The 18005-nt window shown below is 34.3% G+C and overlaps 1 protein-coding gene across 2 annotated transcripts in view; it reads right to left on the reverse strand.

The window, feature by feature from the left end:
- LOC136028287 (replication initiator 1-like) overlaps positions 1-18005 on the reverse strand; it is a 38654-nt gene that overhangs the window by 11685 nt on the left and 8964 nt on the right. For both annotated transcript variants that reach the window (XM_065706037.1, XM_065706038.1), the window contains exons 2-3: positions 10421-10599; positions 5123-5419 (exon numbers count right to left, since the gene is read on the reverse strand). In XM_065706037.1, the coding sequence (XP_065562109.1) occupies positions 5123-5419; positions 10421-10594 (471 nt within the window). In that variant the 5' untranslated portion in view covers positions 10595-10599. The remainder of the gene's footprint in view (positions 1-5122; positions 5420-10420; positions 10600-18005) is intronic.

Genomic DNA, 18005 nt, shown 5'->3' on the forward strand with positions numbered 1-18005 from the left:
CATACTTGTGATTTTACACAAGAGTCACACAAATATCGGCCATATTTGTGCTTCTACACATGACTCACATGAGCTTCTACAGAAGAGTCACCCAAATATCAGAAATATTGACATTGGAAATGTCAATCCAGACAAAAACAAATTTCTAATTTGTGAACTGTCTTTGTCACCTTAAGCTTCAACCCTTCCACGTTCTTTATTCGTTAAAATTGTTGGAAAAAAGGTTTTTCCCGGATCGAAATTCTAGTACCTTAGCATCACCTACGGGGGTGGTTTGAAAAAAGCTTTTCTAGGTAGACCAATTTTTGGTCTGCTTTTTTAGTTACACAAAATTGATAGTTTGATTTTGATCAAATTGATAGAATTGATAGTTTGATTAAGTTTAATTTAGTCAGCATATCTTAGCTCACTTGCTCTTAGGAGTTGCACTCCCAAGTGCATAAGTGATCAAGATGGTGAAGAGAAGCATATTGAATTACCATCACATACAAGCTACACCTTCTTTCAGGCCCTACGTAAATACCTGAAGTGTTTACTAGGCAAGGCCGTATCTAGGAGTGGCAGGGTGTTTGCCCCTCCCCCAAAAATGTTTGCTCAACCTGTAGGATTGTTAAAAAACAATACATAGAAACAGATTTTCTTTTTATGCGTTTTTTGTAAGCGTGAAATACCGCGTAAAATACTGTCCTTTGACACGCCTTAGACATTCCTCCCCCAGGTTCAATTAATACTGTAGTTAATATGGTTTTTTTTATTGGATCCAGCTGCAGTTTTTAAATTTGAGTGAAATTTTTATTTCAGTTCACCATTTTTTTCTTATATTTTGTTAGCAGGTCTGCAATATATTATTATTATGCTTGACACCATTGATACCTTTGTAAGAAACAAAAACCGGATTCTGAATATTTCAGCAGGGGAAGTCTTGTTCCAAGACAATTTTGGATTTTGCATGTTTGACATTTTGTTTCATGTCAAACAAAAACTAAAGAAGAAATAACTCAATTTCGTTGGCTGAGCAACATGGGTGTATTTTGACGTATATTGCAAAAAATACGTCAGTCAGTCTACAAGCCACAGTTGAAATGGCTTTTCGTAATCTTGATTCTCTTCGAACTTTTATGGAGCTCTCCTTTTTCAGAGTGAATTGATCGATCACGTGATCAATCGATTTACTAATTGGAAGGTTATTTCCACTAATTGATTCTTTAAAACTAAAGAAATAATAACTAAATTAAATTACTATATCATTACTAGAGAAACGACTATTTGTATTTTAATTTTTTCAGTACAACTTTGTAGTCCACTCCCCAAAAAATATAATAGTGACACATTTGGAAACAGCTAGAAGTGCTACTAACCTGCCTACTAAACCTACTTTTTGATAGAACAATGGTCAAATTTTTTGCTGTGACACGAACTAGTAGTAACAGCAATAAAAATCACTTTTCAGTAGAAAATTTGCAAGATCGTTCGTATTTTAGAAACTACCACATGTTTTAGATGTGATTCTCCTCAGAAATACATAAGTGTTGGATGGGGGTACCCTTTGTCCAGTCTCTTGATGTCTTGAGATTTTTAAACAACCTCTACCTGTTACATTATTCTCGAAGTTCTGGCGCCCAAAAAGATGCCCACCGATCTTAAAAAAGACATTTTAGCGTTTAAAGTTATCTCAAAGAATAATTGAGCCTATGTTTACCAGCGTTCTCTTCGAATTTCAGTTCCCAAAAAACCTATTCTTTGGCTTACTAATGATTTCATGTCATATATATATATATATATATATATATATATATATATATATATATATATATATATATATATATATATATATATATATATATATATATATATATATATATATATATATATATATATATATATATATATATATATATATATATATATATATATATATATATATATATATATATATATATATATCATACATAATTTTATATCAAAAATAAAAGAGTTGAGAAGAATTGCAGTACTGCGCACATTCTCTTGGAACCACCTCCCCACGGAGCAAATTTTGGCTTGTCTGAGTCTCTTGCTGAAAGTAAATATTGTATAACTTTTTAGGACCAAGATTGCCGGTCTAAGCCAATTATAATAATTTTAATTACGTAGAATCACTTATAATTGTAACAGTTGTTATTGTCGTAATATAATAACAAATAATTATTTACAATTATAATACTAAATAATTATACCGTCACCATCCTCCAAATTCACTTTTTATACATTGTTGGATTTGGGGTGAGGAGAAATTGTGTCGTTCTTTTCCATGGCCTAGACGAACCTTGGAGACTTTATAACTCAAAGGATTCTTAACTTTTGCGACTTACGTCACTTTTTCTGGGGATAGTGGAGGAGGGCGATTCCAGAAAATAAATAAAATAAATGATGTTTTGGGAAATGACACTCCAGGAACGGAGTAAAGGTCATTTGAAGCAAAGAAAAAAAATTCAAATAAATATTATTAGCATTCGTAAACAGGTCTAAGAAATAGTATGAGTCATTGAACAGAATCTTTCATTTATTTATTTTTTGTAAAAGAAAGTTGTTCTTGCATAAAAGACATTTAACTATAAAAGAAAATTGTTTGTTATATACCAACAGTTATTTAATATATTTCCATAGAAACTTTGAACCAAATATACAGACGAATGATCTGATTCCATAAAAAGATGTGATATATATACATATATATATATATATATATATATATATATATATATATATATATATATATATATATATATATATAACAATTATATTATTATAATTACAATATTGTGACACGTTTTACAATATTATAGCAATAACAAAATAATATTATAATAATATCTTTAGAATTATAATATAAATTATAAAAATTATAATATTACAACAACAATTTATAATATTACCTATTTTCTTAATTTTTTTCCAAATTCTGAAGATTTTTTTTTCCATTGTGACTCAGAAATAGATATCAACTAAGGATGGGTTTTTCATTGTTGGGGGTTTCAAATGAAAAGATACTGCTGGAGATATGTTTCTTGCTCGTTTTTAAGTGTCCCAAGGGGAGAGAGCGACACTGCCACCTCCAATGACAAATATACATAAATAAACACATCAACAATTAGAAAAAGCATGACAGTTTTCTTGAAATAAAACGTTCAATTTCAAATTCTACCCCCCTCTGGAAATGATTTTTCAGGATCCCACTCCTGAGAAATTCCCCTACATGCCTTGTCACTTCCTACTTACCGTCCACTCCCGAGGTTTTTTCTTAAGAGCCAATTCACTAAACTGAAAACTAAAAATTTAGCAAAGAAAAAACGGGTTGAATTTCGACAAAGCAGTGAACAAAAATAAAATATAAAAACTACACTTTAACTAAAAAAATAAAAATACTCAGAATATTTCGGCTCCCCGTCCGGGAGCCTTTCTCAACGGAAAAAAAATTACAACCGACAAATTTAAGACTTTTTTAAGACATCAGAAACAAAAAAAAACACGACAACTAAAACACATAGAAAAAGAACCGTTTTTTCTTTGCTCCATTTTTCGTAAATGGAAAAGCAGTGTGGTCTTAAAAATTACTAACTGAAAACTAATTGGCCAATCTTACATTGACAAAACTAGATCAATTTCAGAATCAATGAAAGACAGTGTAGCAATTAATGATCCAAATATCAAATCAGTTTGTTATTTAACATTCAGTGAATAGCATCTTTAAAGATTAATTCAATCAAAAAGATTATTACTTATAGACTTGGTCTATAAGCTGTCAGCAATGTGTGACAGGTAGGTGTCATCATCAATAATGATGTTTAAGGCCGTGATTAAGTGAACTGATGGAACTCGAGAATCCCATGTTAAAATTGAAAATTTATATTTAAAAAGTGCTCAAGTATTCATTGGCGGAAGATACCGCTTTTAATATCAGGTCGTAGCTTCTTGAAGATGCTACAAAAATGTTTGCTAGGATTTTGCTCTATTTCCTCTAAATGCTTAGAAAGCTTAGAAAATGTCTAGCTCTTTCACAAGTGTACTCTGTGTAGGATATTGCTTTTAGAACAAAATCGGTACTATCAGGAGCAGAAGACAATTACCTATAAGGTGATTGCAACCATTTTTCGGTGTATTTTCCTGTTTTCGAACAGTCCCATAGAATATTTTCAGCAACCTGAAATTTTTGCCAGAAAAAAATCGTTTCAGATCGCCCTAGAGACCAGATTGACAAGCTGGTATAACTAATCTGCTATTTCCGCCAATGAATAAGTGCTATTTGAAAGGTCTTTGACAATCGACGGTCTCTAGAGAATTGAGAGACAGCAGGCTACCCAAACTTCAATTTTGAAGCTCAATGTTTTCAAGTTCACTTAATCACGGCCTTAAGCACTGATCTTTGGCTAGGCACGTCTAAGAACAGGATTTTACGTATTTATCAATTTGCCATCTATATACCTTATTTTCACCAAATTAAAGATTGTGAATTGTGAATCGTGTGTAAGAATGTGAGTTTGAGGAATAAAAGGTGATTGTATTGTAAAGAGTAAGAATATGAAGCGTGAATAGTGGAGGGAAAACAGAAATAGTGTGAAAGTGTGAGTGTGAACAATGTGAAAGAATAAAAATGTGAAGTGCAAAATCGCGGAGAAGAACAGACAATAATGTGACAGTGTATGTGTGAATAATGTAAAATATTAAGAATATGAAGCATGAAATAGTGGAAAAGAACAAAAAAAGAGTGAAAGAGTAAGAATATGAAGCGTGAAATAGTAGAGAAGAACAAAATATTGTATGAAAGTTTTGTGGAAAAACAAGAGCATGAAAAACAAGTGTGGAAAAACAAGCATCAAATAGATGAGAAAAATAAAAAATAGTGAGTAAGAATAAGAATATGAAGGGTGAAATAGTGGGAAGGACAAAAAATAGTGTGAGTGTGTGTGAATAGTTTGAAGAAAGAAGAATAAGAAGCGTGAAATAGATAAGACGAGCACAAAATAGAGTGAAACAATAGCGTGAAAGAATATGAATATGAAGCATAAAATAGCGAAGATCAACAAAAATAGTACAAAAGAATAAGAATATGAAGCATAAAATAGAGAAGGAAAAAAAATTATACCTCCTCGACAACACCCTCCTTATATCGAATCTTCAGCTTCTTGACTTTTCTATCATCTCTTGATTTTCTGGAGCTCAGTTCTCCTTCAAGATCCAGCTCTAATTTTTTTTCTGCTGGAAGCTGTGATCCACGAAGACAAACCCCAAGCCTTTTCAATGCGTCACCCACCTTCAAGCTTTGATCTTTAGTCGTTTCCACTTCCCCTTCATAAATAAATTTCATGATCAGCTGCAACTCTGTGAAGGAGGTATCAGCAAGGACGATTGTGGTATCAATTGGTGCCACATTTAAAAGCTCCTAAAATGGAAATTTGAAATGAGCCTCTAGTTGGATTTAAATTCAATTAGATTTTATGTCACAGTCAGATACAATAACAAAATACAAAGGGCTATATAAGCTTACACTTTCCTCAGGGACCCGCGATCACATTAGAAAAAAAAACTATCAAGTAAAAGAAGATAAGAAATGGCTAAGCATGTTAAAAGAAAGGCAACTTCTTTCTTAACCTCCCATGATACTGTAGAAACAAACCGAATGACATAACTACATGCAATTAGCATAAAACACTTATTTCTGTGTAGATGAAATCTTATAATTTTTTAAATGGATGAAAATTATTTTTTGTTCTTGGATTTTATGTGGCCCTGGGGTCTGAGAAAAGGAGCTCGGGGTCTAAGAAACCCAATCCATTTTCGAAAAAGAAACAAACGACCAAAGGGCGAGCATTATTGCTGAAAATTATGCTGTCAAATTCAGCATATCAGAGAACACTATTACAGAGGTTTCCTGCTCCTATCAACAAAAATATGGAATTTCGCTCTTTTTTCCCGAAAGAGCTCGTGACCTTTCTTTTGACAAGAAAAAAAAAAAAAAAAAAAAAAAAAAAAAAAAAAAAAAAAAAAAAAAAAATCCACAGTAGGTTTCTCTGATACGCTGACTACGATGGTGCGAAATTCATTAGGACTCTGTGATTTCCTGGGAATGTTTCCCCCTTTTATCATAAATCAGGCAAATTTTCTCAGTCTATATTTCATGGACAGAATAAGTACCTGCAGGGCAAGCCGGAGGGGGGGGACACATTCCCGACTTTGTGTTTAACGTCTAATTACAAAATCTTCTGAAAAGAATGGTGTTTTTTTTGGCACAAATTCAGAGGATTTGTATAACTAATCCTCTAATCTTCCCAAATTTTAATTGAGCATGCATATAGATAATAAGGGGTGATAGCTCCCTTTTAATTTCAGAAAAATATTTTCTTTCCAGGATAAAGGATGGACACTAATACGCTTACCGACAAACAAGGTGAAGACGTGGAGGGTCATCTTGATTGCTTTCAGGGGTTTTCCCGGGAGGGAAGAGGCAAGTGTTAGCAGAAGATTTTTTTATTTACGTTTAATTGGAAATACTGAGTTTTGAGTTCATATCTTATATATTGAACACTTATGTGGAAACGTCCTAGCCGAGTGGTTAGCAGCTAGGCTTGAAATCCTTTGTCAGTGAGGACATGAGTGTAACTCCTGATGTCGCTGGTTACTGGTTTGGAACGGGGATCAGTGGCATAACTCTGTAAGCTCATCCAGAGTTGACTCAGTTCTAAATGGGTACCAGGAGAAATATGAGGAAAGTAAACAGGAAGGGTGTGCACAAGCACAGGAGGGATGGCCCCCATTGCACTTTTGGGCTGAAGGGCCATGAAATGGAGATCAGAACCGCCGGTAGGGAGGTAAAGTTGAGGTGCTGTATTCTTTACCTTCTTTTTTAGGTGGAAACGAACTGTAACCAAAAATCTAAAAAAAATTGCAATACATACATTAAAAGAATCGTCTTTTTATGGTATTCCACAGGTAAATATTCGTTAGATTTAAAGTAATCGAATAACAGTCGTGAGCCTGAAAGAATTTGGCCCATTTACGAAAAAAAGAGGAAACACTTTCGCAACTACGTTCTTCCAATTGTGGAATGACCTCAGTATCAAATACTTTCAAGCTAATTTTCTATCAGCCATTTTTTTCAAACGCATTCGATCGCTTTAGTCACTTTAGTTGCTACATAACAGCTGAGTTACTAAAACGATCGCTTTAATTACTACATAAAAGAAATTAAGTGCCAGGGAAATTGTGTTAATCCTCAGGCAAAGTCTTATGCAGCCAATGTAGGACGCTAAACAGCAATTTGCAAGTATTTATTTATAAAATTTGACGGCAAGCAGTGGGGGGAGGGATATAAGAATAATGGTCCCCATCCACCACCATATATTGGATAGACCTGGGCAAGATTTGAAAAACGATCAGAAATTAAATTAAAACACAAGGTTTTGTCAAGTGCAAGAAAGGAAGCATTAAAAATTAAAACAAGAGGAAATTATTCTGCCTATGAGAGGGTTGCTCCCATATCACCCCCACCACTCTTTACGGTAAAGTTTTATAGCACTTTAAAAATACTTCTTATTCGAATTCATCAGCACCTATGAAAAGCAGTCTTTCTTAAAGAATTAGGACAAAAAGTCAAAATTGAACGTAAAGAACATAGGGTTGAGGAGGGGGAGCTCCCAGAATATACAAAATAATTTCAGTTCGTTATAATTTTAATATTGTTCCCTATTTCTATTCGATTTTTTTTTAACTAATTGTGCAAGTAGGTCATTATATAAGAAATAGAGGATTACTGACAAGTGGCGGCAGATATCTCCAAATCGTAGAAGATAATTGAAGTTATTTTTGAAGATCATTCAAGATATAAAAACTACTTACAGTGGTACAGGGCTTTTATTCATATTTTAACTAAAAAGAAAGTAAAAAAAAAAAAATCCACAAAATACGTTTGATATGTTTGCATTATTTACCTAGAGTTTGTTTCTACAAGGAAATGTTAGTTCCATGTGAAAGCTAGAAAGATTCAAATGGTGGTTCAGTCGTCCTGGTTTTCTAGAGCTGTATAATAAGATTTGAATTATTTACTTATTTGAATCGTGTATATCAGCAATGGTGCTATTCTCTCTAACTAAATCAGCTTGTCTATATCTTTCAAATATTCATTTGAAATATTGAATATCGAAATATTCAATAATATCCAAAATATAACTAATCAATTTCAACTTATATTCCTAGAAACATTTTTTTGGGGGAGAAATAAGGGGGGGGAGGTTGGAAATTGAAATCTGGCTGAAACACAATACTACTTCTATCAGAGAAATTGATTCCAACGTTTAAAAAGTAAAAGCTAACTTGCAAAATAAAAGGAGGGGTTTATTAACCAGAAAGTACTATATACTTTTTTTTTTCAATTTATAGTACCCTTTTCTAGTCTGCCTAAATGAAAGCAGTTTTAAAAATTTATGAATATTGGTTATTTCATTGAATTAAATTGACTCACTCAAGCACAATATTGGCATAATTACAAAAAAAAGCAGTTGCTACGAGGATTAAATTTAACATTTTCTTTGGGACAAAATGAGCATGTTGCATTTTTTCTTTTCTTTTTTGGAGTGATAATTTTTTTTACAAAAAAAAACAAAAAAAGAAAACAGTTGCTGTACTGACTAAATTTAACGTTTTCTTTGTGACAAAACAAATGATATAGGGACAAAATTTAACGTTTTCTTTGTGACAAAATGGGTACGTCGCTTTTTTTGCTTTTTTTTACTCTGCCTAATTAAACACACTTTTCCAAATTGATGAATATTGGCTATTTCCCTAAATCGAACTGAACAAACTGGCGCAATTACAAATATTGAAACAAAACAGAAACCAAATACACTACATTTCATGTATTTATGACAGATTGAGTAACACTAGCCTCTCCAATTTAGCGTCACTGATGTCTCTGATGTGTCACTATTGACCAAAAAGTGCTTTAATAATTGAAACTTATAAAAATTGTGATTTTAAATCATCAGTAGCAACTGAGTCACCTACCCTTCCAACTGACTAGTGGCTATAAATGGTATTCAGTTTTAGCAGAGATCATTATTTAGGAGCACAACTAGATGCAAATGACTTTATAAAGCAACTACTACTACTAATGAGTCACTGCAGAACCAAGCCAACTGAGACCAACACAGCTACAAGCCCCTCCTCCATCCCAATCTATTCAAAGCCTCCTTCTTTACACTCTCCCAAGAACTTCCCATTGAAATTTTTTTAGAAGAGAAGGAAGATTGATCTAAAAACCGAGATTAGAATTCTCGAAGCTAAGTGATGACAGTGATCAACTATGGGTCTAAAACATGGGAGCTTAGGAAGTAAGATGAAGGAGGATTTTTTATAGGTTTCCCCAGAGAATTTTATATAGATTCTTTGTGTACAGGTCGAGCTACAGAGGTACAAAATCTCTAAATTTACTAGCTATACCCACTACAAAGTTGAGAATAACCTCATTAGTGTATTGCAGCCTTGGCATATAAAGACTTTTCTTTCAAATGTTAAGACTTGACTTTCAAATGTCAATAATTAATTTAGTTTGCTAATTTAATTTAGGGGGAGGGTTAATGTGTATTTTTTCTACAGCTAGGGGAAGTAGGACTGGAGGTAACTTGTCTTTTTTTTCGATGAAAATCTTGTTACAAAAAAGGTGGAATAACTATATGCTTCTTCGTCTGTGTAATTGTTGCAAATTCACTTTGACATCAACTGATTCGTATGTATTTTAACTAAGTCCACCCTTCTCCCCTTGAATCTGCCAGTACACTCTACATAAAATTCGACTTATAAAGGCAACATGGTATAGAGGCAAGCCAAATGAAAATTCGAGCTACAGAAGTACAAAATCTCTAAATTTACTAGCTATATCCACTACAAAGTTGAGAATAACCTCATTAGTGCATTACAGCCTTGGCATATTAAGACTTTTCTTTCAAATGTTAAGACTTGACTTTCAAATGTCAATAATTAATTTAGTTTGCTATGAAATAGAGTCCTGGACATTAACGGAATCTGATAAAAAAATATGTTAAACAAAATTAAAACATATAAAAGTTTACATGTTGCAACACCGGGGTTTTGACTGACTAGAGGTTTTTAGGTAGGCACAGAGGTAAACTTTGACCTGTAGAGGTATATTGAAAATCAAATGATGACTTATCTACTGAATTTCGAATTACAGAGGTAATTTTCGGGTCACGTCGGCTCACAGAGATAAAATAAGCCGCAAAATTATTTCAAGCTATGCATATTTTTTTGTTGTTTTTTCTTTGACTTAGATAGGTTTTTCCAAGGAGACTAAAAATAATTCGAGATATCGAGAATTTCGAGTTACTGAGAGTCAATTACAACTAACTCTGAAATAAAAAAGTGGGAATACCTTCAAGTAAGGGCTAACTGCCCCAAGGACCATTCTATGAGCAGGAACTTTCCTTCCACAAGCAGCTATCCATGTATCAGCATATTTGTCATTGTAATGAAACTGCTTCAACAAATTGCCAATTGTAGTGCTGTGGTGTGTACATGACAGATTAAACATTTTGTCTGCTTTCATAGAAACTGAAAAATAAAACCATTAAATATAATAGACTTTTTTAAAGTTGCCGCCTTCATAAGAACAATTGTTGAATTAGTATTTTGCATGAAAAGGGAGAAAAACAAAATGGATATAAGGGTGAGATATCAAACAAAGTCATATCTTAGCAGAAAATTGTTAATAACAAATACAATCAGTAAAAGATACATAGGCACAAAAGCTAACTAAAAAGGTAGAATCGAAAACCTATAAATAAAATGAGCTACCATAAATACAAAGCCCATTAAGTAATTGCAGTGGTGGTTTTAGGGGAGGGACAGAGGAGGCACTTGCCCTAGGCACAGAAATTTCAGGGGCACATAATTTCAAATAAATAAACTAATGGTTACAATCATTTCGTAGTTTCCGAAATTTATTTTTATTGAAATAAAGTAGAAGGTGCAGCTGGCAGTGAGTATTAGTAAATTGAATCCAAAACTTTTATTATTTCCCATATCCTCATCACGATTCCTTGAAAATAAAAGTAAGCAGACTAGCTTTAATTGATTTTAATGTTTTTTTGTGGTAGTTTGTGTTCAAATTAAGTTAATGAATGAATTTTTTTTTAATTTGGCCTAAAATTTTTTTGGAGACAAGTGTGGAGGGATAATCAAGATTTTGCCCCTGGCACAAAAGAGACCAGAATCACCACTGAGACATTACTTAACAAACCATTTCATGTTTGCAGTTAATTTGTATTAAATTTGAAATAAATACAAATTAAATTGCAATTTCTACCTGGAATACACTACGAAATGGATAAGCCTTATTTTGATTAGTGAATGGAAATTTTCTTTAGAGGCAATCAAATCTGACCTCAGGTGCTAGTGTTCATTAGGTCTGGATAAGATAAGTTAAAAGATATAGTACTAGACCCTTAAAGTACATACTGGTGGTGTTCATCAAGGGCCTCTCTTTGATGTCTCAAGGGCCTTCAGCCAGGAAGTGCACAGGAGGGATTGAGGCCAGCCTTCCTGTGCTTTTGCATACCCTTCCTGCTTACCTTCCCCAGGTTTCTCCAGGAACACATTTACAGCTGGGTCGACTCTGGCGGAGCTTACAGTCACATCACTGACCCACAGATCAAATAATTAGAATTTAAGCAAACACCTCTATCTTGCCCATCGCAAACCAAATAATTGGAAACAATAGGATTCGAACCCTTGCCCCTCAGACAAGGGATTCTAAATGCAGTCCACCAACCACTCAGCTAGGATGACATTAGGTTCAGGTATGTAGCTATATAAGGTAAGCTATGCAGCATAATTTCAGAGACAACCCATGAACTTTCAGCAAAATAGTAGCTTATTTTTGGATTATCCTCCCACAGTTTATAGATATCCGAACACAGCTGCTAAACTCAGGAATATGAATCAAACTTCATTCCATAGGCTATAGCCAAGTTTGGTTCTTTATTACTTTATTTACCCAACATATTTACCCTACTGCATGTAGACCTACTTTATCTTGCCCTTTTTCGAGATTTTAAAGTTTGCAATTTGTCGTCAATTTGCATTTGCTATTCTATATATTTAATATTTTGTAAACTTGTACAGAAGAACTTGAGCAAGCAGGAAGAGCTGTATCAGCACCAGCCAGACTGTAGGCCTTAAACTGCTGGAAACAGGCAGCTTGAGTACATCCACTTTCCACAAGTCAATCAAATCCTGTATTATGTATTTAGCTTTAATTGAAGTTGTATTATGTATTTTTTTTTTTTTTTTTTAATTGCTTTATGATTGAGAAAAAGTGAACAATGAGTGAAAAGGTGCAATTGGAAGCCGAAAGGAGTCCATTAAGATTCTAGGTACTTCTTTTTAGAAGAAGAAGAATATTGTAAATTTTACCTGGTTTTCAAATTTGTAGTGGTAACTTCGAATCAGTTTTGAGAGTTAAAATTAAAGAGCCATTGCAATTAGCTAGGATTAAAAGGGATAATTTTTATTGTAAGTCTGAAAAGTTCTCTTTGTGCACAGTTTTCTCACTTTTTTCTAGAATTTCAATAATGTGTCGATATTTATGGTTTTGTTTTTTCTGACAGATTTTATTCACTTATTAAGCCTATTTTAGTCAATACTTTGTTTAGTTTGTCGAAATATATCGTTTTCATTTCCAATTTCATTTTTATTTAATCCTTGATTTTGTGGGAAACAAATAAATAAAATTAACATTCAACTATGCAGGTAGCTCCAGTACCATCAAGCTAGTCAACAACCTTACAAAAAATCGGTTTTTAGAACAAGAACAAGTTTGACAATTTGATCCAATGTTATGCCGCTTTAGCTGTCCCAGAAAATGATGAAATGCCTGATGAAATATTCTGAAGTCCATGTATTTAGACTAACATAGGACAAAAGAGGAAGGTTCTCTTTCAACAGAATTGATCCGCCCTGCCCCACCAAACAAAATTGAAGAATCAGAGCAACAAACGTACTTTGTCATCGTGTTTTCAAAATGTGCTACATATATTGTATAAGCTTATATGTGGCAAGACAGATACAATTTATTTTCAGTTTTTAAATTGTATGTCAATATAAATGACCTTACAAAATCAAAAACAAGTTTATAATTTAACCTAATATGTTACGCGACTTTAGCTCCCCAAAATATGACAAAATGCCACCTATTAGCCCACAGACAGTAGAAGACATTGTACTGAATGATACAACATCTACTTAGAAGAGAACATGTTCCCCAACCCAGACAAAATTAGAACATCCCTCAAAAAAGAAAGTAGCAATAGAAAATGTGTCTAACAACAGGCAACTCAACAATGGAAGAAAACACATGATTGCAAAGAAGCAGTTTGCACTGTCAGAAAAAGCTAATACAGCAGCAGAAAAAAAACAAAAGAAACTGCTTAATAGAAAAGACATCTTATTCTGTATATTCCAGGGATAGGAATAGCATAGTCATATGCATCCAAAATAACAAAAAATTGAGAGAGAAAAATTGGGTTGAATCTAAATAAAGCTGTGAAGTAAAACAAACGACAAAAAAAAAACAGCATCAAAACTTTAAATAATAAACAAATCAAAATATTTCAACTCCATGTCTGGGAGCCTATTTCAGCAGAAAAAAAAATAATTGAAGGAAAAGAAACGTTTTTTTTTTAAATTAGCTCATCTAAAAACGCAAAAACTAACAATAAAAAATAAAGTTAAAAATTATTTCTTTTCCTTTAATATATATTTTTTTAAAGGCTCCCAAATGTGGAATCGAAATATTTGGATTTGTTATTATTTAAAATTTTGTTTATTAGCTCTTTAGAAATCAAGACTAGATATGTACTACCAGACCAAATAAAAAGTTTCCAGTTTAATGTTCCCAATCACCACTCAAAACAACAGACTCTCACAAACATTCTGTACTGCCAAAAGAACACAAAGGCCCATTCTGCAATTGTTTGTACACCAAAAAATGTGTGTAACAAAAACAACTCAGCATAGGGGAGAGGGGGGCGAAACTGTACGTTGGACCTCTCGTCCAAAGTCTTTGAACTAATTCATCCAGAAAATCGCCGCTAGATGCCATTCATTTAGCGCACATTTGACAAAAGTTTTTAATGTTTGATGCTAAAGACAACTGAGATAAGAGGTAAAAAGTTTTTATATACTCTCAGGAAATTTTGACACCTGTAGTCCTCGTCGAATATTTTCCAAGTTATTGTAGCTATAGAGTCGTAAGTTGGAAGGATCATAAGAGGTATGCTTCTGGTATTTTCCTGGTAATTTTCATCAATAATAGTCTGGCGGTTTCCACAAAAAGAGAGTTTTCAAAATGGCGTCAATAAGGGGTGACTTCAGACAGTTTTTTTGGGGCAGCTCCAGACACATTTTGAGGTGTCCGGTTTCGCCCCATGCTGATGGAAGTATCTCCAAGCGTGGAATTGGAATTAGCTGGAATAAGTATTACTAAGTATTTCAATTTTATTATAGACTACATATAAGCTTCTCTGCATTCTTGATATTTTAAATTTTTCTCTTACAGATGGTTTGCACCTATATTTGAAAGGGGGTGGTCCCCCAGATACAGAATTACTGAAGCGTGCTGTGAGACAAGTCTTAAATGACAATTCATCTTTCCAAGCAGCCGCGGAAAAATTTTCTTTGAAGAAGTCTGCCCTTGTGGATGCCATGAAACGCTACAAGAGTAAAATGCAAGATCCTGAGCGGGGTAGCCCAAGTACAAATAATGATAATGATTGTGTTCAGGAGAGTTATAAGTCCGTTTTTACTCCAAAACAAGAGAGAAAACTCGCTATATACTTCAAAGAGGGCTCAGTGATGAACCACGAACTGACTCCAAATGCAACGAGAAAGTTAGCCTACCAATGGGCAACAACTCTGAAGCTCAAATTCTCACCAAGTTGGGAGCTGAATGAAAGAGAAGGAGTTGACTGGATTAAAGGATTTATGAAGTGAAATGCCAGTTTGTTCATTAGAAAACTGGAAAATACAAGCCAGGCTTGTGCTGCTGGCTTCAATGCCATTGTAACTGGTGCCTTCTTTTGTAATCTTCAGAGACTATATGGCAAGTTCCACTTTCCTCCTGGTAGGATTTGGAACTGCAACAAAACAGAAGTACCCACAGTTGTTCAGCCTCCAAAGGTGATTGCTAAAAAGGGGGCTAAACAGGTGGCACAGACAGGGTCAGCAGAAAGAGGGTCACAAAGCACAATACTGTGCTTTGTGTCTGCAACTGGTCAGGCTATTCCACCAGTGTTTGTTTTCCAAGAGTCAAGGATCCCGATACAGAGAATGTATCGGGATGGACCACCAGGATGCATTGGCTTAGCCCATTGCAGTGGGTGGATGGCCTCAGAGAATTTCCAATTCCAGATAGAAATTAATCCCAGCAAAGAGGATCCTGTTTTGCTCTTGTCTCACAATCATGAAAGTCATATTTCAATCAAAGTAGTTTCCTTGTGCAAAGATAATGGCATCATCTTCTGACCTTTCCTTCCCATTGCTCTCATCGCATCCAGTCCCTTGATGTTTCGGTTTATGCACCATTGAAACATGCAATTAGGGGGTCATTTGACACTTGGTTGCAGATGAATCCAGGTCAGACGATTTCAGTACACGAAATAGCAAAGTTCTGCAAGCAGCCCTTTCTAGAAAAGCTGAATCCTCATAACATCACAACTGGTTTCGATAAGGCAGGAATTTGGCCTTTGAATCCGAATGTCAAAAACCAATTTTCAACAGAAGCCAATTTTCTACCAGCTGAAGTGACAAACCGCCCTGACCCATGAGAACAGAATCACCCAGACTCTGCTATGGATGATCCTCACCCTGGTTCAGTTCATACTTCTGCTCCTGTCTTGGTGGATAACTAAAGGCAACACCAAACCTGCCTATAACTCCTGAAAGCATAAGACCATATCTGAAAGCAAGAATGCAACTGGGTCCCTGCAAAGAGCGCAAGAAAGGGAAAACTAGGATTTTGACAGTTACTCCAGAGAAGCAAACCCTTGAAGCAGAGGCTCAGGCAAAGCTTGACAAGAAAACTAAAAAACGGGTTCCTAAGCGTAAACCAGATCAGTCCTCAAGATCGAAGTCCATGAACTCGGAGTCATTGAAGAAGTCCATGGTTTTATCCGATAACGAGGAGGCAGAAGATAGCATTTCAGACAAAGATATACAGCTCATAGACGATTTGGATTTTGAGTCTTTGCACATTGGAAGCGTCAGTGAACTTGAGACTGACAAAGAATTTTCTCCAGGAAATTTTGTGCTTATGAGGTTTATGGTGGGAAAGAAACCAAATTCTGCTGTTTACTATGTTGGTGAGATTGAAGAAGTGAGTGACAGATTAGCTAAAACAAACTATCTCCACAAATCTAGTGAAAAGTTCATGTTCCTGGAATGTCCTGATTGTGCAGAAACTGATTTTGATGATATAATTATGAAGCTACCTCCTCCTTTTGCTGCAGGAGGGACAGGGCGAGCAGTCAAAGGGCTTGTATTTGGGTGTGACTTGTCTTGCTATGCCATAAAATAGTGATGTGAAGTGCTAGAAAACGCCTTTAGAGTTCTTTTGACATTCCAGTTAACTCTGCTACTTTTATAATAACTGAATACACTGTTTGAATTGTCAACTAATAGATGTCCAGAAATGCCCTTTATGGGTCCAAAGTCACCCCACAGTAGGGGGACTTCAGCCACTTGAAGAGGTCATATGTTTTTGGGTGTCACTGAGAAACGACTTTATGGAAGTCATTGAAAAAAAAAATTCTAAGAAAGATGAATAAATAAGCTTTCTGTACATGTAAAAACAAAGTTTGTATCTTTAGAAGAACATCTTATAGGGGTCAAAAACCTAAAATCGTACGGTGTCGCTCCCCCCCTCTCCCCTACTTGAGATGCAGTGTAGCCAAATGTCAAGAGAATGCCCAGTTACAGTTGACAAAGAAATTAAAACTAGCAGAGCAAACATTTTTGCATAAATTGTGAAGGAGACCATTTTTTCTCAGTAGAAAACATTTTTGGAAATTAGCAGGAAACATTTTTGCATAAATTGTAAAGATATTCTAAGATTCCTTTGTATCTTCATTTTAATTACTCTTATATAATACTTGAAGGATAGATTCTTATGAAGAAAAATACCCAGAAACCAGACATGTCAATCACTAGTTCTACTGAGTGTGGAAAGATGATCTTTGGTAGTTGAAGGCAAGACTGAGAAACTCCAGCAAAATATTTGTTCTGTTAGAATTTTGAGGTAATTGGGTAATTAAGGTAATGGTTTTGAATTAGATTGGGAATTGAATGAGGTAAGACGACCACCAGATTTAAGCACATTAAAGACTTTCCTATACTTTTGTGCATCCTAATTATGTTATCTTTTTATCCAATCCTCAAAACTTGTGCATCATTAAAAATGTCCAGTTCCAGCTTGAAAATTTATATAAGGGTATATGGATTATGTCAGTTATAAGGCGTTTCATTTTGAAAATATTGCCAGATTTCTGTTTATAGTTTGTCATGATAAACTAAAATCCTGAAACATGATTTCTGTTCTTCTCTTACATGATCCTCTATATTTACAGCTTAAGGTTTCACTCTGGGAAAGGGCTGGTTTAGGTAAGTGTTCATAGTATACAGCTTATATGATCATAGTGCACACAATAATTATATTAAATTAAGGTTTTGTGTTTCAATTGGTGAAAAGAAGGATAAACTGCACTGATAGGATTGAGGCAAAAATCCAAACTCTATCTTTAAAAGCCATGACTTTTAATACACTTCTCCACGAATTCTGAGCTTGACAAACGATTTCCAGAGAAATCACAATTGCAGTGGAATTGACCTTTTAAATAGACTTACCTTTAATTCCCACACAGACTACAGCCTTTTTGGAGAAGAAAAACGCAAATCAACATTCA

This window comes from Artemia franciscana, chromosome 6 (genome assembly GCF_032884065.1).
Source record: "Artemia franciscana chromosome 6, ASM3288406v1, whole genome shotgun sequence".
Classification (NCBI taxonomy): Eukaryota; Metazoa; Arthropoda; class Branchiopoda; order Anostraca; family Artemiidae; genus Artemia; species Artemia franciscana.